The following is a 25,332-nucleotide window of genomic DNA, read 5'->3' as shown; positions in this document are numbered from 1 at the left end:
GATAAAGTCAGTATCATAAAATCCACCTATGAAATGGAGAAGGACTCTATTGTTGAATGGATGGAAAGCAGTAACGTAGAGCTTCCATCTAACGCCACGTCATACAAAAATACGCTGACCGCACTTCAGGGTGCAGGAGTACCCTTTGGAAAGTATACTATCAGTGGACAAGGAAATTAAACTTCTGTGCTTGCTTGTAGCACACTTCAAATTGAGTGTCATTTTACTTATCTGGGCATTTTTCAAGAACAAGGTAGCAATGGAGAACAGGAATTTTAAAAGAAATAGTACTTTACAGTTGTGTTTTCCAAGTATCTTGAGGATTTCAGTGAGTCACATACACAAACTTGAAGAGTCCACTGTCTTGATATAGCAATAAAACTATTGTTAATCCAAACAGATCATTGGATTGACAGCAGCAAGACCTCAGACAGCAGCAAGATCTCAGCCAGCAGCAAAACCGATTAATACAGGTATTATTTCTGTCATCATTCTTTACTGCAAAATTTATTCGAGCTAATCAACTTTTCCATTTATTGTTGAAACGTGCTGTACAAATGTTCATTTATTTGAGCTGCTTGCATATTGTGCATTCATTTGCAATTTCCTGTATTATTTCCATCTACTCACAACAAAACAAAAACTAAACATGCCAATGCTGTACTGGAAAGCTATTATGAATCTGCGTTCTTTGCTGACGAACAGACACTTATGGCGCATTACAACAGTGGCGGTGCCCTGGTGTGATAACTACACTCCACCACAGCCTCGCATATATTGCAGCTACTAACACAATTGATTTACAAACTCTTAACTAACAAACATGAAAGTATTGATTAGTAAAGGCATATCGTGTACACAATAAAAGTTCAAGATTAACGTCAGTTCCTTCTTCATCATAATAACTACAATGGTAAGCTCAATGGCAGTGTCCTACATTTGACATTATAGCATTAAAACGCATTTGACATTATAGCATTAAAACGAGTAATTAAAATAAATAAATAAAAATCTCCCTGTAAATAGAAAAATGTTGTATCTTTAACCTGGTCAAGGAAATTTTCCTCCTAACCATGCTCTGATTTTTGTGTGTCCCTAAAGTTGATACTCACTGAAAAAACAAAAAAAGCAGTTTCTCTTATATATTAACATGTATATCGCCCCATTTCATCTAAGATGTAATATTCAGAGACAAAATGTTGTTGTGGTCTTCAGTCCAGAGGCTGATTTGATGCAGCTCTCCATGCTACTCTATCCTGTGCAAGATTCTTCATCTCCCAGGACCTACTGCAACCTACATCCTGAATCTGTTTAGTGTATTCATCTCTTGGTCTCCCTCTACGATTTTTACCCTCCATGCTGCCCTCCAATACTAAACTGGTGATCCCTTGATGCCTTAGAATATGCCCTACCAACCGATCCCTTCTTCTAGTCAAGTTGTGCCACAAATTTCTCTTCTCTCCAATTCTATTCAATACCTCCTCACTAGTTATGTGATCTACCCATCTAATCTTCAGATTTCTTCTGTAGCACCACTATTTCAAAAGCTTCTATTCTCTTCTTGTCTAAACTATTTATCATCCACGTTTCACTTCCATACATGGCAACACTCCACACAAATACTTTCAGAAACGACTTCCTGACACTTAAATCTATACTTGATGTTAACAAATTTCTCTTCTTCAGAAATGCTTTCCTTGCCATTGCCAGTCTACATTTTATATCCTCTTTATTTCGAGCATCATCAGTTATTTTACTCTCCAAATCGCAAAACTCATTTACTACTTTAAGCATCTCATTTCCTAATCTAATTCCTGCAGCATCACCAGATTTAATTAAGAAACAAAATAAAAGTAGATATTTCCACAATTCTGACAAGGTATAACATACGATGTTCTTAATGCAATGCGATCAGAATACGAGCTCAAAGTCAGGGGTCAATCATTTTGAAATGGATAATAGGACCTTGTGCAGACAGGCAACATGAGATTCCAACATCTGCTCCCCACACTCATTCCCAGAGTGCAGGACTGAATTTGTTTAGTGAATGTATGTATATATAGTCTCATTCAAATAAATGTTAATGTTCTGAAATGCTTGTACAATACTTTCTGTATTCTTTCAGTTTCTCTGCAGTGTGCAGAATTTAGAGATGTGCAAACTCGTTCATCCTTGGGAACTAGTTCACTGCTGATCGTTCTTTTTTGGGAACCGTTCATTTTCATTCGTTCACCGTTCATTTGTGCTTGGTATATGGTCCTTATGAAAAACTGAACACTAGTAGTGTTGGAGACTGAAGGATGGAGGGCACCAAGAGGGGGCACTTGCCTCCCCCCTGGAGTATAGAATTTTTATTAATTACAGAATTCTTACACACTTTTAAAAGTAATTTCTGTGATTCTGCAGAACCTATCGTTTAGCCACCCGTAGCCTTGTGTGGGGAAATAATATAGGGTGGCGCACGGAAAACCGGCTCCGAGTACAGACTGCTCGCCAATTACGGATGATGTGTTGCCCGTTACGAGCAGATACAACAAACAGACAAACATGTAATAACTAGGCAGTGAAGAAATAACAAGCTAATGCATGTAACAATTGCGAAACAATCAATGACGATGTGTAGAGAGCTGGAGAAGAGAACATGAAAATCTCACGCGACGCGCATGGGCTATAGCTGATGTAGTCTTGTAAACCTGTTGGTGGCTGTTTCCAACTTAATAGACCACAAGTGTCTTGTATAAAATTCTTCGTTTCGAATTCCACTACATAGCTATGCTACGTTGTAAACAATAATCGTTTACACCCTATATATACTCCACGTTGTCTCTGAGTTCGTAGGTGAAGTAGAGACTTTATGGAAGCATAAAATAAAATGTGGTTTTCTAATACTTGCGTCACACGCTTAGTAAAAATAAGGTTTTTATGTTGCATTATTAACATTAATGCAGCAATAATAATAATAATTAAGTTTGCAGTAATAAAGTTTTTGGTTTGAAAGCTCCTTCTGAACAAACATTTTTGAGATAATAAGTATATATGATTTTATGGCAATCTATGTCTTTTCAAATGGAGAGGCACCGCTTTTGCTACTGAGACAAAATGACCCACGACCCACTTTTTTTTTTTTCTCCCAAAGAAACCAAACTAGCAGGTAATGCAAATTGGAAACAACCAAACTTAAAAATAATTAGAGACTTCCTAAATGTAACGTTTTGTATATGAAAGATACACGAAAATCGTTTTATATGAATTTTCTTACACTAAAAATTAAGCAAATTATTAAAAGTTAGCTGCTAAATCAAGTCGATGAAACCAAAAAATATATGGGGGGGGAAAAAAAAAACAACTTGCCATGTTATAAGTATGTCTTCTGCTGTTCATCGATATAATGAAGTGATTTTTGATTGCTGGTTGTGGATGCTGAATAGCCAGAATCAAGTGCAAGAACAGTTTGGAACACAACACATGTAAAATAGGCGAGCGTAGTGAACGAAACGAACAACTGGATACTGAACTAGCTAGGAGCAGTCGGCAGTGGAACTGAGACAGGTGGTCATGCGATGAACGACGAGTGCAGCCGAGGGAGACCGAGACTGAGACGAGCACGTGACCGAGGCTGGAACGAGAACTGCCGAAGTGACTGCCGCGACCGAAGTGAACTAGTGAACTATGAACTGATCGTTCCTCGTTCCCGGGAACTATAAGTAGACCGCCGCGACCGAAGTGAACTATGAACCGATCGTTCCTCGTTCCTGGGAACTATAAGTAGACCGCCACGACCGAAGTGAACTATGAACCGATCGTTCCTTGGAATTCGTTCCTCGGTCCTTTCGTTCATCTTGGTGAACCGTTCCTTATCACCCTTTTGTTCGCGAACTACCCATCTCTAGTAGAATTTACCAAACAATTTTTGTCATGAGTACCAATTGATATTTTTTTTTCTAGCAAGTAATAAATCCTACTACCACTGTTAATTTCTTCACACTGAGACTAAATTTTAACAGTTGGATTTTACAGTATTGGTCGGAGCCATATTGTGTCATACTGATGTTCCGTCTAGTGTTAACACAGTACCTATTGATGGTGACATTCTTTTCCAGTAAGTTCAATGGAAATACAGAAACAAATGGCCCAGCTTTTAAATAAATAAATACACGTGGAAATCATGTAAGCCATGTTCATAGATAGGAACCGAATATAACTGCAATTGCTCCCCCCCCCCCCCCCCCCTCCCTCCTCACCACCCTCCCACTCCACAGAAACTTCTGAAGTTACACAAGGAATAATTAAAAAACTGTAAACAGTGCTTTCTTGAACGCAAGAAAATGGAAACATTTGTATCAGCAGGTTTTGAAGCAGAGGGAGAGAGATTCAAAGAGTTTAGGTTTTTCCTCTTTCTGTGCTAACACAATGGAGTTTTTGGCTTTCAACAACCACTTAAACGACCAGAATATCCTGAATAAATAGTACATTTCTTTCGCAGTGATGGCACCCAAACATTAACTCTGGCATTTATTGTGTCAATTAACTTGCTAATGATGAAATAAATTCAATTCTTGTGGAGATTATGTTTGTTAAAGAATTTATTTATTTATTTATTGTCCTCTGAATCAATACTGTACATGACATGCACATGGTGATGCACAAACATACATTTGATGTTGGACATGATGATAATTTGCTGGCATGAAGTAATATGCCAAAAGCTTACACAAACATGAGCTTACATACACGTTTTCTGAGAAGTTATGAACACACAAATTACATAATCAGTTACGCATTTGGATTTTAGTGCTTTATTCCTTTAACACATATACACAACAGTACCTGGTTGGATATTCTTTCTGCACTTAATTTGCTTAGTAGCAGATGCCATAGATGCAAGATTTTTGTACATACTTGCATTAATGTTTTGCTCTTTACAAAATTCTTTGCTGCAATTTGTTTCATGTTTCTTTCCACCCACGTGGAGCAGAAATTCGCTTGCACTGTAGAAGCAATGATCAAGTAGGAATGATTTTAATTTTTTATTAAATACCGTCAGGGACTTACTGTTTTTTATTTCTGAGGGCAGGCTATTGTATATTTTAATGCCTTCGTTGAAGAGAAAGTTTTTAAAGGCAGAGGTGCACATTTCTTTAACATGGAGTTTCATTTTCTGTCTAGTACCACAGTCATGGACATTTACATTTTTATTAAATTTTGTAATATTACTTTTTATAAATTTGCATAGTTCTAGTATACACAGGCTGCCAAGGGGTAGGATGAGCAACTTTTGGAAGAGAGGTCTGCAGCTATCAGTCGGCTTTGCCTTGTTCATTATTCTTATAGCTCTCTTTTGGGTGAGGAGAATCTTTGGGCTATATGTAGAGTCTCCCCAGAATATAATACCATACTGAATTACACTGTGGAATTGTGCATAGTAGGCTGTGTGAACAGTTTCTGGGCTTGTGCAGTATGCAGGATCATGTCCGTTAGCGAAAATCTTTTACATTTTTGAGAAGACACTTATAGGTCTACAGTTATCTTGTCCGTCTCTCATTTTTGAGAGTTAGAACAATTATAGCAGCATTCAGGAATGCAAATCAGATAACAGATTGATTAATGATGTAGCTTATGGTGCCAGGTATGTCACTCTAAATCTGTTGCGCTGGTGGGCCTCTGTTCAGGAGGTATCATCCTCAAAAAGCACACGAGATGAATTTAACAGCATTTGAAATGGCATCACTTATGAAGCAGTGTGGTAACCAAGTGTGTAACATCCCATGTTAGTCTGCTGTCCTTGCTCTACATTAACTTTTGATATTAGCTGATAGCCATCTTCATTACATTGATAACAAAACTGATGACAAAATGCTAAAATACAATCATGTACAAACTAGGTGTGCTGGCTAAGGTCAATACTGTGGCTATCCTGTAGCTAAAATTATTTTTTTGCAATACAATGAAGAGGATAGTTGCTACACACACACACACACACACACACACACACACACACACACACACACACACAATGACCGTCTCTGGCAGCTGGAACCAGATTAAAATTATTCTGTTGCATTTTTAAGCCTCCAGACATACAAATAGTTTCATTACCGGTTTTGACTCCTTAGCTTGTCATCAGCTGATCTGAATACATTACATAGTAACCTGTCAACTGCACAGGCCAGGACTGATTTCATATTTTGTAGGTGCATACAATTTTTTATTACACATTTTATAGTTTTTAGAATGGTACTTGTCACAGAAACATTGGTAACAAACTATTCGCACATCATGGTTATTGTGTGAAGGACATCTTAACACAGCAGCATTTAGCTTTCAATAAATCTAATGGGAAATTTACTTCATTAACATTCTGCAATGTTCACTTTTCATATGTTAATTTTGATGTATAAACTAGAGGCAGTGAAACCTACTCTCTTATTTACAATCACATACAGCAACACATTTCAACACTCAAGAAAATTACAAATTATATTGCATGGCTTGTATGAAGTCCAACAACTCAACTGTGCCTGTCTAAAATCTTATGTGACCAGCTAAACCACCACTATGAAAACAGGTGCCATTTTAATGAATAGTACACTCATTTTGTCTATTTATAACGATATGTCCTACATGATGGGCAAACAGCATTAGAATGAGATAATTGGGACCTTAAACTATACCTATATTCACACTAATGCTGTGCTTTCAGTGTTCAACCAAGTAGTTGTTTCTACTTCATACATACTATGTTGATAACTGATCTATATGTCTTCTGAGGAGCTGTACTCTTGCAATAATATTTTGAGTGTATGCTATTATCATCTCCCCTACATGTTTCTTGCATGTAAAAATGATGTCACCACCCTGGCCAGTTCTTCAATTTGCTTTGTACAATGTATCAGTTTCACTGCACTGATAAGCTTGATCTCTCTACCACCAGCAGTATTTCTGAGCTTCCTCCAACACACACTTTGCCCTTAATATTCAGTTGATCTTAATTTATGGTAGTTGCCCTCCCTCCTTGCCCCTGCCTCCTTCCCTCTACTTTTATATTTAACTTTCTACATTACCATTCTCTTTGTCTTATTTTGCAAAAGTTTCCTTGTGTGTGAGTGTGTGTGTGTGTGTGTCAACTTTAACTCGTACATAATTTCTGGTCACCATTCTCACAGTTAATTACTTCCATAGTCATGCTATTCAGTACGATGGTGCCATGCTGCTAGACTACTACTACTCCTTGTTGCCATGTGCGAGTGCTGGAAGAGAACTTTAATCTGTTCAAGCTACTAAATGATGATGGTGAACATATCTCGTAGCTTGTGACAGCCTTTTACAACATACATCCATCTTCCTTGGGCATTAGCAATTGAAAAAGTGAGGTACACTTCTTAAAAACGATTTTTCAGTTTTTTTGCGCATTTACATTCTAGTGTGCATATTTCTGCTCCTTGGCTCCAAGACACAGCCAAGCTGTGATATCTGAAGGACAAATGCTCTGCCCCAGCAGGTGGAGAGTTTTATACACTGTCACACCTTGCCGATATCCGAAACTGACGTGACTTTTAAAAACGAGAGTGCACAATGTGAGATGTTTTCCACTTTTTCAGCTCTCATGAACACCTTTCATTGGTCTAAGAGGGTAAGCGTGGAACATGTTATTCCGTAGAATCCTACATTACATCATATTATTTATAATTCATTTCAAATTACTCATTATTAATGCTTGGACATTTAAGGCTAATCTTTGCCTTACTGATTACTAATAGCTCAGTCTTCATAGTACTAAAGGGGATATTATAAGACGATCCGGCACAAACAGTAAAGGTGTAGCGCAACAGTCACCTGCCATTAGAACAGGTGGAACTAAGAGAATTAGTGCACACATTCTCTGTGCTTGGAAACAGAAAGCAGTTTATAAACTCCTGTAAACTGTGCATGTGCAATAGACAACAGTAATTCGTGCATGTGCACAAGGGGGTACTTGAAGCATGCTTTCTGCATGTAACTGTTATGGAGGAGAAGATTAGTGTTTAACGTCCCATCAACAATGTGGTCATTCGAAACAGAGCGCAAGCTCTGATCAGGGAAGGATGCGGGAAGGAAAGCAGCAGCGTTATTTCGAAAGAACTATCTTGGCATTTGCCTGATGCAATTTAGGGAAATCACGGAAAACCTAAATCCGGATCACTGATAGTGGGTTTGAACCGTTGTCCTCGCGAATGCGAGTCCAGTGTGCTAACCATTGCCCCACCTCGCTCGGTTACTGTTTATGGTTTAAACATTTTGACATTTGTGGCCAGCAGCTAACTTCAGTTTTCATACTGGAGATTTTATGAATTTTTCAATGATTAAACTTTCATCACTGCAGCAACAAACTTTCTATTACACAAGATGTTTGTGAAAAGATACTTTATACTAACTGCTTTGTATTCTAGACATGGAATGGACAAAACAAGCATTAAGCATCCTAATTCAGGCATGCAGTGAGGAAGGGTATCTGTATAACCATCATTACCTGCAGTATCATAATAAGATATACTGGAAATCATTTATTTCTGAATAAATATGCATATACTTTATGATTTTCCATTTGTATAAATAGTGCCCTAATTGAAGAAAGGTCATGTTTGATTTTTTGCATCTTTTGATTTATTCCAGCAAGTCAGGAAGGAGAAAAATGGCAGTAGTTGACAAGATAGGCCAATCACAAAATGAATAAACAAATGGTTTCATTCACGCTGCCGACTAGATGAAGCTGCCTCCTTCTGTCACTTGTGCTCATTCCTTCCTTTATCACAGACAACAGCTTATCGAAATAAGCCACATCCATTCTCAGAAAGTTCAAAATTCCTGTGGATGTTCAGGCCTCAATTTCTTCCTTAGCAGGGAACACACACCACAGCCCTCATCTCTTCTTCCTAGCCAGTGTTGGACACAACAGCATCTGACTTTTCGTTATCATTGCCATGCCCTAATCCTAAGGGTTACAGACACTGCCAGGGAAATAGCTCCAAAAGCAACTTCATCCTCAATGTGCAAAATGATGTATGAACAAAATGTAGATAAACATATTCTTGTGCCACCAAGTGTCATAAAATAAAAGTAATAGTCCAGCCTCTGATTCAGAACAGTAATAAGATAATTCCATGATTGTTACATAAGAGAACAACAATTACTTAGTAAACAAGAATAATAACAAAAATAAAAAAATTACCTAATGAATAGGAACCTTTAACACGGCCTCACACCAGAACTATTCCACATGCATCGTGTAAGTGGGTGACCAAAACCAGTTTGCAATTCCAAACATGTACGCTAGGAGCACTGCTGCAGGGGTGTACACATTAGGTGCATCATGTAATAGGGGCTTAAGGAGTGTGTAACTCCACAGCATCGTCTTTAAACTTTGCTAGGTTCAGTCAATATTTTCCTTCTACCAACGAAAAATGAAGTTTAAGCAAGAACATCTCTCATCGTGGCACTGTTAATTACATTAAGGAAACTATTATGAATTACTAACAATAGTTTTAAAATATTGATTATGGACATAGTTGGTAGAAATTGTCAATGGCAGCCTGTTGTCAACAACCATCCCACAGTTTGCCTGAATGATTTGGGGAAAAAAAAGTGTGATCCAAAACCCAAATTAGGATGGCTGGACTTGGTTAATAATCAACAGAAAACAATACACCATAAACTCCATTAATTTTGGAATTATCGGCCAAATGAGCCTTAGGCAATACTGCAGAGAATATCATTTTCAATCTCTGTATGAGCCTATTTGCTATCAATAATGAAAAAATTTAACTGATGACATAAATTATTAACACTGACTGATTGTTACCTCATTTTTCCCTAAAATCTTGTTTTGGAGGTTGATGCGAGATGTACTTGGAGAGACAAAATTACGCGATGTCTTCTTGTACTCACTGACAAGGTGATGAACACATACTTTGCTATCATGCGCATTTACAAAAGCTGTACAAGGGGTTCCATCCTTTTTCCTGAAGCAAAGAAAATTAACTGAAGAGATTACCTAAGTAATAACAATAATCAAATTTACATTACAAGTCAACTAAATGATCAAGTATAAGAATTTGTTAATTGCAGTGTTTCATTTTGGCTGCTAACAGTGAACTAAAATAATTCTTGGTATCTGTATGCCATTAAAAGAAAAAAAAAAAAAGAATAATGAAAAAAATATACACAAATTTGTAACAGTAGTTATGTTTAAAGATAAGGCAAAGAGGGGATAATCAAAACTCTAGCGTATTTTCGGTAGTATTAGTAAACTGAAATTTATAGTGCATTTTAGGGGAGGGAGGGAGGGAGGGAGGGAGGGAGGGAGGGAGGGAGGGAGGGAGGGAGGGAGGGAGGGAGGGAGGGAGGGAGAGAGAGAGAGAGAGAGAGGAGGAGAAGAGTGCCGGGGGGGGGGGGGGGGGGTAGAATAACAAAGGTCTTTCTTTACCTGGCGTTTTATCTCTAATGCCAACATGTAGAATATTTATCAAAAATGTAATGACTAATTATCATGAAAACAACAACAAATATTTGTTCCAAAATACAATATATTCTTTACTTACTCTTTGATACAAAGTTATTTATTTCAGCTTATTACATAAAAATATTACAAAGTAGAAACTGTTTTTCATATAAATATTAAACCAAGCAATCTGCAACAAATTTCTATGGGTTCATGGGCTCCATTACGAAGTAAATTTAAAATGATCCCCTACAAATGACAGTCAGTTGCTTTTTTTGTCACATCAAGGCATCAACTTAGAAAACATAAATGTGCTCTTGTCAAAATGAAGCACAGGGCTTGGATGTTAGAAATTTCAATGAAAAACAACAACAATTCTAGGTAAAATGTGGCACCAAAAGAAAATATATCTACATTATGGTTCAAACCTACGAAGTACTCAAACATCTATGCCAGCTTCTATTACGATCACATATCCAACATACATACCTTAACTAAAAATAAACCACTGCACAATCCAAATGGAATATAAACACTAATTTCAGAACAGAAGAGGTATTGACCAGCATTTGTTAGGTTGCTGAAGAAAGAGTGCAACCTAAAGTTCAGACAATAATCTTTTCCTACATAGCTGTCTGCTGCCCAATAACTCTTCAGTATGGTGAGTAATGGAGTTACTTAATGACCATGATCATTATAGTAAGAAGATAATCTCGAAAGCAAACTGCGGCTACAACGATACTCTCCCTGAACCAGTCGGTCAGGCTAATGTATTCCCAGCTTAACCAACCCCCAACCCAGGCATTACTTATTTCACAGGAATGTTCAGTCCTGGATAGGCAGCCATTTGTAACTGAGCTCCCATTTCCACTTCTGATAGATACAAAGTTCATAAAGGTATCTAGCTTTTAATGCAAAATGCATTAAATCGGTTGATCACAAATTGATGAGAGGTTTCAGAAAGCTATCAAAACACCTGCAAGTTGTGTAGAGAGTTACAACTGGTCAGAAACTGAACAAATCACGTGAGATGATCTCTGAATTTTGGGTCGTGAGATTTCACAAAGCATCATTCACATAATTTTGAAAAATTGAGCAACAGAGAGTGTGTGCAAGCTGGTCCTCATAATGTTTACAGCCAACTACCAACAGGAAATCTGTTGATTCTTTGTACAAATTTCTTCAACCCTAAGCAGATGAGGACACATCTTTTAAAAATTATATTGTTACAAATGATGAACCTCACACATTCTACTTCATGCCTGAGACCAAACACCTATTACTACCCAGAAATCAATTTAGAACTGGAAAAAGAGGGATTTAAGCAAGGGCGTAAGTGCTGTCCAAGACAATACTCGACCACACATCATCAAACTGTCACTGTCCTACAATACTATGCATGAGTGATAACCATGCACCAACCCTATCCTCCAAATGTGGAACAAAGTAAATAGCACTTGTTTATCCACCAGAGAGAACTTTCTCTGAAAGGTGCTTAAGCAATGACAAAGAGAAGAAGCATGACATCGAATGATTTCTCGACTACAATATGGAATGCGAGTGTAAGGCAGGCAAGCAAAACTGCCCTACTGTCTGCAAAAAAAGTGTTGACCAAAATGACAATAACACAACAAAAGAAAGAAATATCCAAATGGTGTATCAATTTCTGAAAATAAATATTTCTTCCTATTTCTCAAAATAGGAAATTATATGTAATCACTCACAAAAAAGAAATAGGCAAAAACATTCTAAAGAGTTTCTCTTCTCTTTATGAATCGAAACCTTCCTTCAGCAAGTAACAGACTGTTTGCATTATATAAATGTATTTTTTGAGTTTCCAAAATGTACACTAGGAGTGTCACACTAATACAACAAATGGACATATACTTACACTCACTGCACCAGAACTAATCATGAATTCTTTACACTATTGTTGTTTAAAACTATTAAACAATGTCTTTTGATTCTTTTAAATTTTCTTGTTTAACAAAGCTCCTTCTCTTCTGCAATTCATCATTATTTGTCAGTACCAGTTGCTAAAAATTTCATTCAAATTATATCTTCAGATTTGTTTTATTTCTCCCATACTGATGAAAAATTCCTTTAGCATACCTATCTTTGAGTGGAGGTATATAGATCATAGCTTTCAAGCATTGTGAGCAACTCTGGCATTTTAACAATTTCTTAGATTGAAGTTCAGGAATCTAGTGTTTTGGTGTAACAACAAAGTGAGAGAGGAGTTATAGTACCACTGACAATGAGGTGGTTAAGACAACAAAATAAGACCAACACAAAATAAATGTCACAGCACATACCTTGCTTGACAAAGAGCGTAGTCCTTTGCTGTCCCAACAACTAACAATTTGTCTGACTGGTTTACAGAAAGTGATGTCTCATTGTCCGAGTAGCCTTCCCTGCAAACAAAGTGTTTACTTAATGACACATATAAGTATTTGACAAATAAAATGTAAGCACTGAATGAATCAGAAACAATGGACAAATGGGCTCAAATACAATTTGTTACTATAGCTGTTACTTATTGTAAGAAGATCTGTTGCTCAGTTTTACTATCTCTGAAAACTGATTTGGATGCAGAACCCACTGAGGCAGAGAAGTTGTGGGTTCTTTTCCCACATGTCTCACATAAGTGCCAGTTGGCATGCTTCAGCACCACTTGAGAGTTTGACCCCTCATAACTGTGGCCTGGAGACAGGGAGTGCAGCAAACCTCGTTGAGGTATACTGCAAACACTATACTCACATCTGCTGCTAATGTTAATCCTATGATGAACTATGCACACTTCTTCTATCTTCTATATCACCTGACCACTTCATGGCAGCACATACTATGGTGGCATTCAACAATTTTGTATAGATCATCAGAATATTTATGTTGTTTTAGTTTTGTTCTCTGTGGTACTAACTACATTTATTCACTAAACAGATGTTTCCACAGTCACAAAAATTACCATGCATTATATCCTTTGAAATTTTTTTCCAACTATGTTGGCTAATCAATGTGTGTACGTGAGGGGAGGGAGAGGGGGGAGAATGGATTTCCCGGTTAAAAATATACTTTATCCTGGGTTAAAAATTCACTTTTTTTCCAGTGAAAATACATTTTTTCCATAATAAGTGACAGTATACTTTCCCTCGGAGCTGTAAAAATTATCAATCCTTTGAAAGGTAATGGTTTTATACACTGGTGTAGAAATTCCCAGCATTTTAGAGAATGGAACAAAGCAAAAAAACAATGTATTTTGGAAAGACCTTTGAGGCACAGAAACATGCACACTGCCTCTTTTCTTATTACGAAAGTATAAATACAGATTCCACCAAATACAGCACATTAGTTTCCAAAGCACTGAAATTGAGATTGCGATGCACTTTTGTTAGCCAATCATAGCTCATGTTACGTGATCTCCCCTGCCAATGACAGCAGATTTGTAAAGCATAGGAGACATGATGTAGTCAGCCAATAGCAACATTACTGTCAAGTAGTGTGAACAAACGAACAGGAATAATTGATTGTTTAAATTAATGTATGTATAGTATAGCTACAAGCAAAGCTAAGCTTTCACATGTAATATTGGTCCTTTTTGCATGTGCTACCCTTTAAGATGTACCACACACAAATGTGCCAGTAAAACTTTAAATGACATAAATGGCTGGTGTTCGGGCCAAAAATTTTTCTAAGTGGCTGGTTCTCAAAGTGTTAAGTTTTGAACACTCTGTGATTTAAGAAATTCATTGTACATTCTTACGTGTAACGTACTTCATCTTGTCTAAAAGGAAATTTACTTTGAAAGTAATGCCTCTCAAACCACCATTCGCAATATTTTCCCATGACCTGTCAGAAATAGGTTAGTTTCAGCAGTTGCCAGAGAGCACCAGAAAACAGACATTACTGCGCACGTGCAGCTACGATGACATAGGAAATCCATGTGTGGTGCTTTCTTTGCTCAAGTGCCTTTTGTCGCATTTCTGTTCGGAATTTCATGCATAGTTGGCCATAATGTGACCATAAGCACCACTGCAATATATTGTTTGGAGAGGATATATGGAGTTATTGGAGTTAAGGCAATTGTTTTATCATACGCTATGCAGATATGCAAAAAAGAAAGCAATCCTTGGCACAACATTCATTTCTAAACTAGACTGTACAACTCAAAGTACATAGATCTTTTTATTCATACTCTGAAATACTGTCATCTAGCATTTCCTATCAGGTTTTCATCCACAGAGCACTGCAAAACGCTAGTAGGAAAGAAAACAAATTTCTTGAAAAACTAAAAACCTGTTCTCTGTGTTACTGAAACTAAGGACAATAAGTTTTTCATCACTTTTTCAAATGGTTTAAAAAATTGTGTGTGAAGCCTGGAAACTGTACAACTGGCAGTTTATATTCTACTCCTGGAGTAAATATGAAGACTTGAAGGTAGTTACAGTGATAAAATACGGTGGTGTTGCCAGTTTATAATTTACCAAAGAATGGCATTCTATAAATTTAAGATGTTAACAACACAAATTAACAAATAACATCAAGCCTACAGGAGGTACCTGACAAGTGTTGAAATTTCCTGTGAAAAACAAAGATGATGTGACTTACCAAACGAAAGCGCTGCCACGTCGATAGACACACAAACAAACACACAAAATTCAAGCTTTCGCAACAAACTGTTGCCTCATCAGGAAAGAGGGAAGGAGAGGGAAATACGAAAGGATGTGGGTTTTAAGGGAGAGGGTAAGGAGTCATTACAATCCCGGGAGCGGAAAGACTTACCTTAGGGGGAAAAAAGGACGGGTATACACTCGCACACACACACATATCCATCCACACATATACAGACACAAGCAGACATATTTAAAGACAAAGAATTTGGGCAGAGATGTCAGTCGAGGCAGAAGTGCAGAGGCAAAGATGTTGTTGAATGACAGGTGAGGTGTGAGTGGCGGCAACTTGAAATTAGCGGAGATTGAGGCCTGGTGGATAACGGGAAGAGAGGATATATTGAAGAGCAAGTTCCCATCTCCGGAGTTCGGATAGGTTGGTGTTAGTGGGAAGTATCCAGATAACCCGGACGGTGTAACACTGTGCCAAGATGTGCTGGCCGTGCACCAAGGCATGTTTAGCCACAGGGTGATCCTCATTACCAACAAACACTGTCTGCCTGTGTCCATTCATGCGAATGGACAGTTTGTTGCTGGTCATTCCCACATAGAATGCGTCACAGTGTAGGCAGGTCAGTTGGTAGATCACGTGGGTGCTTTCACACGTGGCTCTGCCTTTGATCGTGTACACCTTCCGGGTTACAGGACTGGAGTAGGTGGTGGTGGGAGGGTGCATGGGACAGGTTTTACACCGGGGGCGGTTACAAGGGTAGGAGCCAGAGGGTAGGGAAGGTGGTTTGGGGATTTCATAGGGATGAACTAAGAGGTTACGAAGGTTAGGTGGACGGCGGAAAGACACTCTTGGTGGAGTGGGGAGGATTTCATGAAGGATGGATCTCATTTCAGGGCAGGATTTGAGGAAGTCGTATCCCTGCTGGAGAGCCACATTCAGAATCTGATCCAGTCCCGGAAAGTATCCTGTCACAAGTGGGGCATTTTTGTGGTTCTTCTGTGGGAGGTTCTGGGTTTGAGAGGATGAGGAAGTGGCTCTGGTTATTTGTTTCTCTACCAGGTCGGGAGGGTAGTTGCGGGATGCGAAAGCTGTTGTCAGGTTGTTGGTGTAATGCTTCAGGGATTCCGGACTGGAGCAGATTCGTTTGCCACGAAGACCTAGGCTGTAGGGAAGGGACCGTTTGATGTGGAATGGGTGGCAGCTGTCGTAATGGAGGTACTGTTGCTTGTTGGTGGGTTTGATGTGGACGGACGTGTGAAGCTGGCCATTGGACAGGTGGAGGTCAACATCAAGGAAAGTGGCATGGGATTTGGAGTAGGACCAGGTGAATCTGATGGAACCAAAGGAGTTGAGGTTGGAGAGGAAATTCTGGAGTTCTTCTTCACTGTGAGTCCAGATCATGAAGATGTCATCAATAAATCTGTACCAAACTTTGGGTTGGCAGGCCTGGGTAACCAAGAAGGCTTCCTCTAAGCGACCCATGAATAGGTTGGCGTACGAAGGGGCCATCCTGGTACCCATGGCTGTTCCCTTTAATTGTTGGTATGTCTGGCCTTCAAAAGTGAAGAAGTTGTGGGTCAGGATGAAGCTGGCTAAGGTAACGAGGAAAGAGGTTTTAGGTAGGGTGGCAGGTGATCGGCGTGAAAGGAAGTGCTCCATCGCAGCGAGGCCCTGGACGTGCGGGATATTTGTGTATAAGGAAGTGGCATCAATGGTTACAAGGATGGTTTCTGGGGGTAACGGATTGGGTAAGGATTCCAGGCATTCAAGAAAGTGGTTGGTGTCTTTGATGAAGGATGGGAGACTGCACGTAATGGGTTGAAGGTGTTGATCTACATAGGCAGAGAGACGTTCTGTGGGGGCTTGGTAACCAGCTACAATGGGGCGGCCGGGATGATTGGGTTTGTGAATTTTAGGAAGAAGGTAGAAGGTAGGGGTGTGGGGTGTCGGTGGGGTCAGGAGGTTGATGGAGTCAGGTGAAAGGTTTTGTAGGGGGCCTAAGGTTCTGAGGATTCCTTGAAGCTCCGCCTGGACATCAGGAATGGGATTACCTTGGCAAACTTTGTATGTGGTGTTGTCTGAAAGCTGACGCAGTCCCTCAGCCACATACTCCCGACGATCAAGTACCACGGTCGTGGAACCCTTGTCCGCCGGAAGAATGACGATGGACCGGTCAGCCTTCAGATCACGGATAGCCTGGGCTTCAGCAGTGGTGATGTTGGGAGTAGGATTAAGGTTTTTTAAGAAGGATTGAGAGGCAAGGCTGGAAGTCAGAAATTCCTGGAAGGTTTGGAGAGGGTGATTTTGAGGAAGAGGAGGTGGGTCCCGCTGTGACGGAGGACGGAACTGTTCCAGGCAGGGTTCAATTTGGATAGTGTCTTGGGGAGTTGGATCATTAGGGGTAGGATTAGGATCATTTTTCTTCGTGGCAAAGTGATACTTCCAGCAGAGAGTACGAGTGTAGGACAGTAAATCTTTGACGAGGGCTGTTTGGTTGAATCTGGGAGTGGGGCTGAAGGTGAGGCCTTTGGATAGGACAGAGGTTTCAGATTGGGAGAGAGGTTTGGAGGAAAGGTTAACTACTGAATTAGAGTGTTGTGGTGCCAGATTGTGTTGATTGGAATTTTGAGGTTTTGGAGGGAGTGGAGCTGGAAGTGGGTTTGTGTGCAATGAGAGGTGGTTGAGGTTTGCTGGAAAGGTTGTGAAGGGTGAGTGAGTTGCCTTTCCGGAGGTGGGAAACCAGGAGATTGGAGTATGTATATAGCATTAGCAGGTCATACATTATGTCATAAAATAAACAGGTCATCAGAATACTCCAAGAAAGAGTATCGTAAACCATACTGAAATGCAAAATTCACTTAAAGTGCACGTCTAGACTCAAGTATGTCTAGACTGACACTGATGTAGGCCCCAAACTGATATTAAACTTTTCAGTGTGGTTTTTGGGATATCAAGTTTTTGGAGTACACGTACTGCATTAGCTCATGTGGCATTATGCCATAAGTACCAGAAGATGAGAACATGTGCCTGAAATTCGGTGAATGGTGGAAACCAGCCAATAGTGTTTCAAATAAATTGGCTGCCTCTGTAGAAAAGAGTAATAAAAGCCAAACTTTTTAGCAAGCCAACAAAACTAACTTCATTGTTCTGCATGATGATTAATGGTTGATTACCAATAACATGGAAATAAAATAAAATCAGAAAATGAAACTAATATCATATTTAGTCTTCCGTAGTTTTGTGAATTATACCTCCCAGCCAAAGAAATTGATGTGAGAGCTGTAAACGAAGAGCAAACAGCCAACTTATGAAACAAACACAGGTCACATGCAGATTTCCCCCTCCCCTACAACTCAGACTGCTCTGTGCATGCACAAATCTAGCAGCTTGGGAGTCCTAGAAAAGTTTTTGTGGCTAACACATGGCTGCTTGTTGCTACTGCTTGGATAATTAATAGCCACACTTCAAGTAGCCAGAGGCAAGAGAAAGTTCTGATCACATGCAATTTCACCTCCGTGCTTGCACACAAACCTGCTGGCAACCGATCAAAGGAAACTAATGTAAACCGTTATGACATCATACTCATCCAAAGCTGTTTGTTCTTATGAAGAATTGCACAGTTTTCACTGCAAAGCCTTTCACACATTTTGCTGCCAGCATAAATCAGTGTGTGCTCTGTATTTTGTTGTAAATGGTGGATTTTCTTTGAAATTTAAGTTTCATTTTGGTGTTTTTCTCTCATTTATGTTTTATTCCTGCGGTATGATTCTGCAGTAGCGGGCTAAAGTACAATTCTTTGTTAGAGTTTTAGTTCTTGTCAATCAAAATTACAAAAATTTAAATTAAAACTACAACAATGAAAAATTCCCGGAAATCTAAAAAGTTTCTGGGTTTTCCTGGTTTCCTCCCAAATGAAAAAATTCCCAGATTTTTCTCGGATTTCCCAAGGCGTACACACCCTGCTAGTATACCCTCAAAACCCCCTACCTAATTTCAATTACATGCAGACAGCAAAACATCACAGTGTGACGTGAAATTGATGTGTAGCGTACTAAGACGTCAAATATGCTGAACTAGACAAACTCTGCAATGTCACAATTTACCAATTATCTGCAAGCACAATGGCAATCTCCAATGGTATATTGTGGTTTACTGCTTCACAGAATGTCTACCCACCATTCAGCAAAGTAACAGAACTGGTTCTTACACTACATGAAGCAATACCTATCATTTTCTGGTATGATACCTGCATATGGACAGCCAAAACTGAAGAAAGTAAATGGCACCCATCAGCTCCCCTTTTTTTATTAACCCAAACCCTCTATCCACATTACTCTAAAAATGTCAGGAATAGATCGGGAAATTTTTAGTAAATATAACAATTTATGATATCCAATTTCTTAGAATGGCTTATTTCATTGGCTGACAGTCCCCTGCAGTAAAAACTACAGGGCTGACTTGGTGGCTTATGGTGCATGAATAACATATTTGTGTTTTCCTATAAAACAAAAAGTTCAGTTGGGTATGTTAAAGGGAGGCTAAAAGTTACCAATACACTCGCAGAATTCATGCAGCTCATCTTGTCTGAAGTTTTAGACACCACAGAATGTTTGTTTCGTCTCTAAAACTGTCTCATTGTAAGGGAAGATCCTAATAATGTGTTCTATGCAGATGAAATTGCTATCACTAGGCTTTTCTAGTAATCTTCAGCTACTTCTGATAACACTGTGTTTAAAAATGAGAATTTAAATATATACATAATTTAAATTGATAAATACCATTAATAATACAGTATAAAAATTAAACACAATTATTGTCATACCTGTTAAATTTTATTTACTGATTCATCTATTTTGACTGAGATTTTGTAATGTACCAGGAAACAGATCAGGTTGGCAAAATGAACAGTTTGGTACCATGTTTGTTTGGTACTATTTGATGCAGTGTCAGACTTTTAATTCACAAAATATTTTGAATGGTGAATCACTTGATACATCTGGACCATTGCTGTTGCAGCATTACCTTCAAGTCAAGAGAATTTTTTTCAGTTGTGATTTTTATGTAACATACAGTATAAACGTAATATTTCACCAGCAGAAAAATGCCTCTGTCACATCACAAAACAAGCAAGTATGTTCCTCCCTAAAAGACTGGCAGAAAAGTGGGGAACCAGCTCCCTTAATCATCATTCTGCCCTCTCCTCACCAAAAATTTTGATGTGCGAACATTTTCGTGCTCTTTTAACACAGAACATTCTAAATCCTTTTACCTAATCTCTCTTTGTAGTTAAGCCTTCATACTAAGCATCTATCTCTCACTGCCACTATCTATATACGTCTCTTGACCACAGTCTCCTTTTTCTCCCATTGACTTACAGCAGATCCTCACTCATTTACACTGTCTCCTTCTGTCTTTCTTTCCACTGACAATGTTTCAACCATACCTTGGGAGCTCAAAAATTCTGTGTGGGAGTCCAACGCATGTTTTCCCCTATGCCCAGGTGTTCAAAATTCTGGCCAAAATTGCACCGTCCCCTATATCTACAGTTATGACTCGTCTGTATTTATCATTTCCTCCAAGCCTATGTACGGCATCCAACCATCTGTATTTCCACAGTCCGTCTCTCTTTTCCTCCCACGGCTTCGTTCTCCAGCCATCTCTTTTTCTTTTACTGCAGTTGTCACTCACTGACCATCTCCTTTCTCTCCATCCCCACTGCTGTTGTCTTCCTTCATCTCTCTTTCTCTTTCACTGCCACTTTCTCTCTCCAACTTTCACTGTCTCCTCTCTCTTTATGTTTATTGTCTCCTCTCTCTTCCACTGTCACTATCTCTCTGCTACTCTCTTTCATCACTAAAAATAGTGAATCTGATCGATTGTTAATATTTGGTGAGGAAGGCAGAATGAAGATTGAGGCAGTTGGCTTCCCATTTTTCTGTCAGAGTCTTTTAAAGAGGAATATATTTGCCTTTTTGTGCTCTGAAAGGAGCATTTTTCTGCTGGTTACCTTCTTTTCCTGGTACAGCAGGGAGTGGTGCTTATATAAAACGAATTCTACGGGCCAGTAAAGTTTTGACAGTTCATTTACACACTTCAAAACATTTATGTACTTTAACACATATAAAGCTGGCCGGATTGGCCGGGCAGTTCTAGGCGCTACAGTCTGCAACTGAGCGACCGCTACGGTCGCAGGTTCAAATCCTACCTCGGGCATGGATGTGTGTGATGTCCTTAGGTTAGTTAGGTTTAAGTAGCTCTAAGTTCTAGGGGACTGATGACCTCAGAAGTTAAGTCCCATAGTGCTCAGAGCCATTTGAACCATCTGAACACATATAAACAAGTAAGTATGCTTAATATAAGGTTACCACAAAATCGTTTCCTTCACATTTTTTCTGGATACTTCACCCGTTAGTCACTGAAAAATTCCCTGGCTTATGACTTGTGTCTTAAAAAAAATAAAACTGTTATCAGAAACAATATGCTTCCTCTGTTTAAAGGGAGCACAAGACTCCCATCCAATGCAACTTACCTTTACACTACTTTGTATAAAAATGCACAACATTTTTGGCTACACCAAAGATATACCAAAAGATGCGGTGTTTGATGTGCAAGTACACAGAATTTTGTTTGACAAAATATTTTTTTTTATTAGGTGCTTGCACCACCAGGTGACACCATCTAATAATTTTCATGTCAAGACAGCCTGTATCGATGTGAAGTGCTCATTATACAGAGACAGCGTGGCATAAAGTGTTATTGGCGAAAAAATGCTGACTAAAAACATAGTTTTGGTGACCTTATAACCCTTGCAATAACTCTAGAATCTTTGCCAACTGTTCACTACATCTCAGACAATAAATTACACTGAAGCGCTAAAGAAACTGGTATTGGCATGCATATTCAAATACAGATATACGTAAACAGGCAGAATGCAATGCTGCGGTCGGCAATGCCCATATGAGATGTTACGTCTGGCACAGTTGTTAGATCGGTTACTCCTGCTACAATGGCACGTCATCAAGGTTTAAGAGAGTTTGTGCGAGGTGTTATACTTGGTGCACAAGCAATGGGACACAGCATCTCCGAGAATGTGATGAAGTGGGGATTTTCCCGTACGACCATTTCACTAGTGTACCGTGAATATCATGAATCCGGTAAAACATCAAATCTCCGACATCGCTGTGGCCGGAAAAAGATCCTGCAAGAACAGGACCAACAAAGACTGAAGAGAATGGTTCAATGTGACAGAAGTGCAACACTTCCAGAAATTGCTGCAAATTTCAATGCTGGGCCACCAACAAGTGTCAGCGTGTAAAGCATTCAATGAAACGTAATCAATATGGGCCTTTGGAGCCGAAGGACCACTCATGTACCCTTGATGACTGCACGATACAAAGCTTTACGCCTCACCTGTGCCCATCAGCACCGACATTGGACTGTTGATGACCGGAAACATGTTGCCTGGTTGGACGAGTCTCATTTCAAATTGTATCGAGCGGAAGGATGTGTATGGATACGGAGACAAACTCACAAATCTGTGGACCCTGCATGTCAGCAGAAAACTGTTCAAGCTGGTGCAGGCTCTGTAATGCTGTGGGGCGTGTACAGTTGGAGTTATATGGGACCCCCGATACGTCTAGATATGACTGGCAGGTGACACGTACATAAGCATCCTGTCTGATCACCTGCATCCATTTACGTCCATTGTGATTTCAGATGGACTTGGGCAATGCCAACAGGACAGTACGACACCCAACGTGTCCAGAATTGCTACAGAATGACTCCAGGAACACTCTTCTAAGTTTAAACACTTCTGCTGGCCACCAAACTCCACAGACATGAACATTATTTAGCATATCTGGGATGTCTTGCAACATGCTGTTCAGAAGAGACCTACATCCCCTCATATTCTTACAGATTTATGGACAGCCCTGCATGATTCATGGTGTCAGTTCCCTCCAGCATTATTTCAGACATTAGTCGAGTCCATGCCACATTGTGTTGCAGCACTTCTGTGTGCTCGCAGAGACCCTGTACGATATTGGGCAGTTTCTTTGGCTCTTCAGTGTATATGCATAAGTACAGTAACTTTGAACCTCTGGATCTCGTTAAGAGGTAATGATACCGAAAAAAGTTTCCAGGTTTCCCTAGACCATCATCTTAAGAACATATTGTAAAAGTTTTGACAGTATGTCATGAACAGAAATTACAAAAGTGGTCATCTCCAGAACTGGTACTTTTCGTACCCAAAAATTCTGGGTTTTTGTCATTTTAACAAGAACTGCCCACAAGTAAATAGTGGCTTTATGAGCCACCTAAGATCTATGCTAGACCACACATAATGGAAAAAAAAGCAACCACTCTGCTTGATGCACCTGAGCTGGAGCAACTGTGTAACATTACAATTTTGTGCATGTGCGGTAGGATAGCTTTTCTTCTGATAGATCTACAAATGGTTGCTAGGCCACGAGTTATCCAAAATACTTGACCCCTTATGTATGTGATTAACAGAAATGAGATATGACCCCCCTGAAAAATCTCATTTTCACATGGGGTTTTTTGGAACATTCTGGTACAGAGAGTTGTTGTGCACAGATCAATAATGAAAGGCCATCATTCTATCTTTTAATTTTTGAAGAAACCATCAACAGGGATAAATAGGCCCCAATTATGTTGGTTTTTGTTTCATACTTTTTACGAAATATGCACCCAAAAATCTGAATTCACCCGGAAGAATTAAAGCTCGCTTGCTCGCTCTCTCTCTCTCTCTCTCTCTCTCTCTCTCTCTCTATCTATTTATCTATCTATCTGATACCTTCACGAAAGAACCAGAGGTTGTAGACAGTTTCAGGGAGAGCAATAGGGAACGATTGTCAAGAATGGGGGAAAGAGATACAGTAGAAGAATGGGTAGCTTTGACAGATCAAATAGTGAAGGCAGCAGAGGATCAAGTAGGTAAAAAGACGAGGGCTAGTAGAAATCCTTGGGTAACAGAAGAGATACTGAACTTAATTGAGGAAAGGAGAAAATATAACAATGCAGTAAATGAAGCAGGCACAAAGGAATACAAATGTCTCAAAAATGAGACAGACAGGAAGTGCAAAATGGCTAAGCAGGGATGGCTAGAGAACAAATGTAAGGATGTAGAGGCACATATCACTAGGGGTAAGGTAGAGACCGCCTACAGGAAAATTAAACAGACCCTTGGAAAAAAGAGAACCACTTGCATGAATATCAAGAGCTCAGATGGAAACCCAGTTCTAAGCAAAGAAGGGAAAGCAGTAAGATGGAAGGAGTATATAGAGGGTCTATACAAGGGTGATGTACCTGAGGACAATATTATGAAAATGGAAGAGGATGTAGATGAAATGGGAGATCCGATACTGTGTGAAGAGTTTGACAGAGCACTGAAAGACCTGAGTCGCAACAAAGCTCCAGGAGTAGACAACATTCCATTAGAACTACTGACAGCCTTGGGAGAGCCAGGCCTAACAAAACTCTACCATCTAGTGAGCAAGATGTATGAGAGGCGAAATACCCTCAGAATTCAAGAAGAATATAATAAATCCAATCCCAAAGCAAGCAGGTGTTGACAGATGTGAAAATTACCGAACTATCAGTTTAATAAGTCACAGCTGCAAAATACTAACGCGAATTCTTTACAGACGAATGGAAAAACTGGTAGCAGTCGACCTCGGGGAAAATCAGTTTAGATTCTGCAGAAATGTTGGAACACGTGAGGGAATACTGACCCTACGACTTACCTTAGAAGCTAGATTAAGGAAATGCAAACCTACGTTTCTAGCATTTGTAGACTTAGAGAAAGCTTTTGACAATGTTGACTGGAATACTCTCTTTCAAATTCTGAAGGTGGCAGGGGTAAAATACAGGGAGTGAAAAGCTATTTACAATTTGTACAGAAACCAGATGGCAGTTACAAGAGTCGAGGGGCATGAATGGCAAGCAGCAGTTGGGAAGGGAGTGAGACAGGGTTGTAGCCTCTCCCCGATGTTATTCAATGTCTATATTGAGCAAGCATTAAAGGAAACAAAAGAAAAATTAAGAGTAGGAATTAAGATCCATGGAGAAGAAATAAAAACTGTAAATTTTGCCGATGACATTGTAATTCTGTCAGAGACAGCAAAGGACCTGGAAGAGCAGCTGAACGGAATGGACAGTGTCTTGAAAGAAGGATATAAGATGAACATCAACAAAAGCAAAACGAGGATAATGGA

At 39.3% G+C, this 25,332-nt stretch overlaps 1 protein-coding gene across 1 annotated transcript in view; it reads right to left on the bottom strand.

The window, feature by feature from the left end:
* LOC126234600 (protein MCM10 homolog) overlaps positions 1–25,332 on the bottom strand; it is a 110,132-nt gene that overhangs the window by 63,206 nt on the left and 21,594 nt on the right. The window contains exons 6-7 of the mRNA XM_049943319.1: positions 12,790–12,888; positions 9,836–9,995 (exon numbers count right to left, since the gene is read on the bottom strand). Of these exons, the coding sequence (XP_049799276.1) occupies positions 9,836–9,995; positions 12,790–12,888 (259 nt within the window). The remainder of the gene's footprint in view (positions 1–9,835; positions 9,996–12,789; positions 12,889–25,332) is intronic.

Source organism: Schistocerca nitens, chromosome 2, assembly GCF_023898315.1.
Source record: "Schistocerca nitens isolate TAMUIC-IGC-003100 chromosome 2, iqSchNite1.1, whole genome shotgun sequence".
Taxonomy (NCBI): domain Eukaryota; kingdom Metazoa; phylum Arthropoda; class Insecta; order Orthoptera; family Acrididae; genus Schistocerca; species Schistocerca nitens.
The sequence above is the reverse complement of the archived record's forward strand: the minus strand, read 5'-3'. Positions and strand labels throughout refer to the sequence as shown.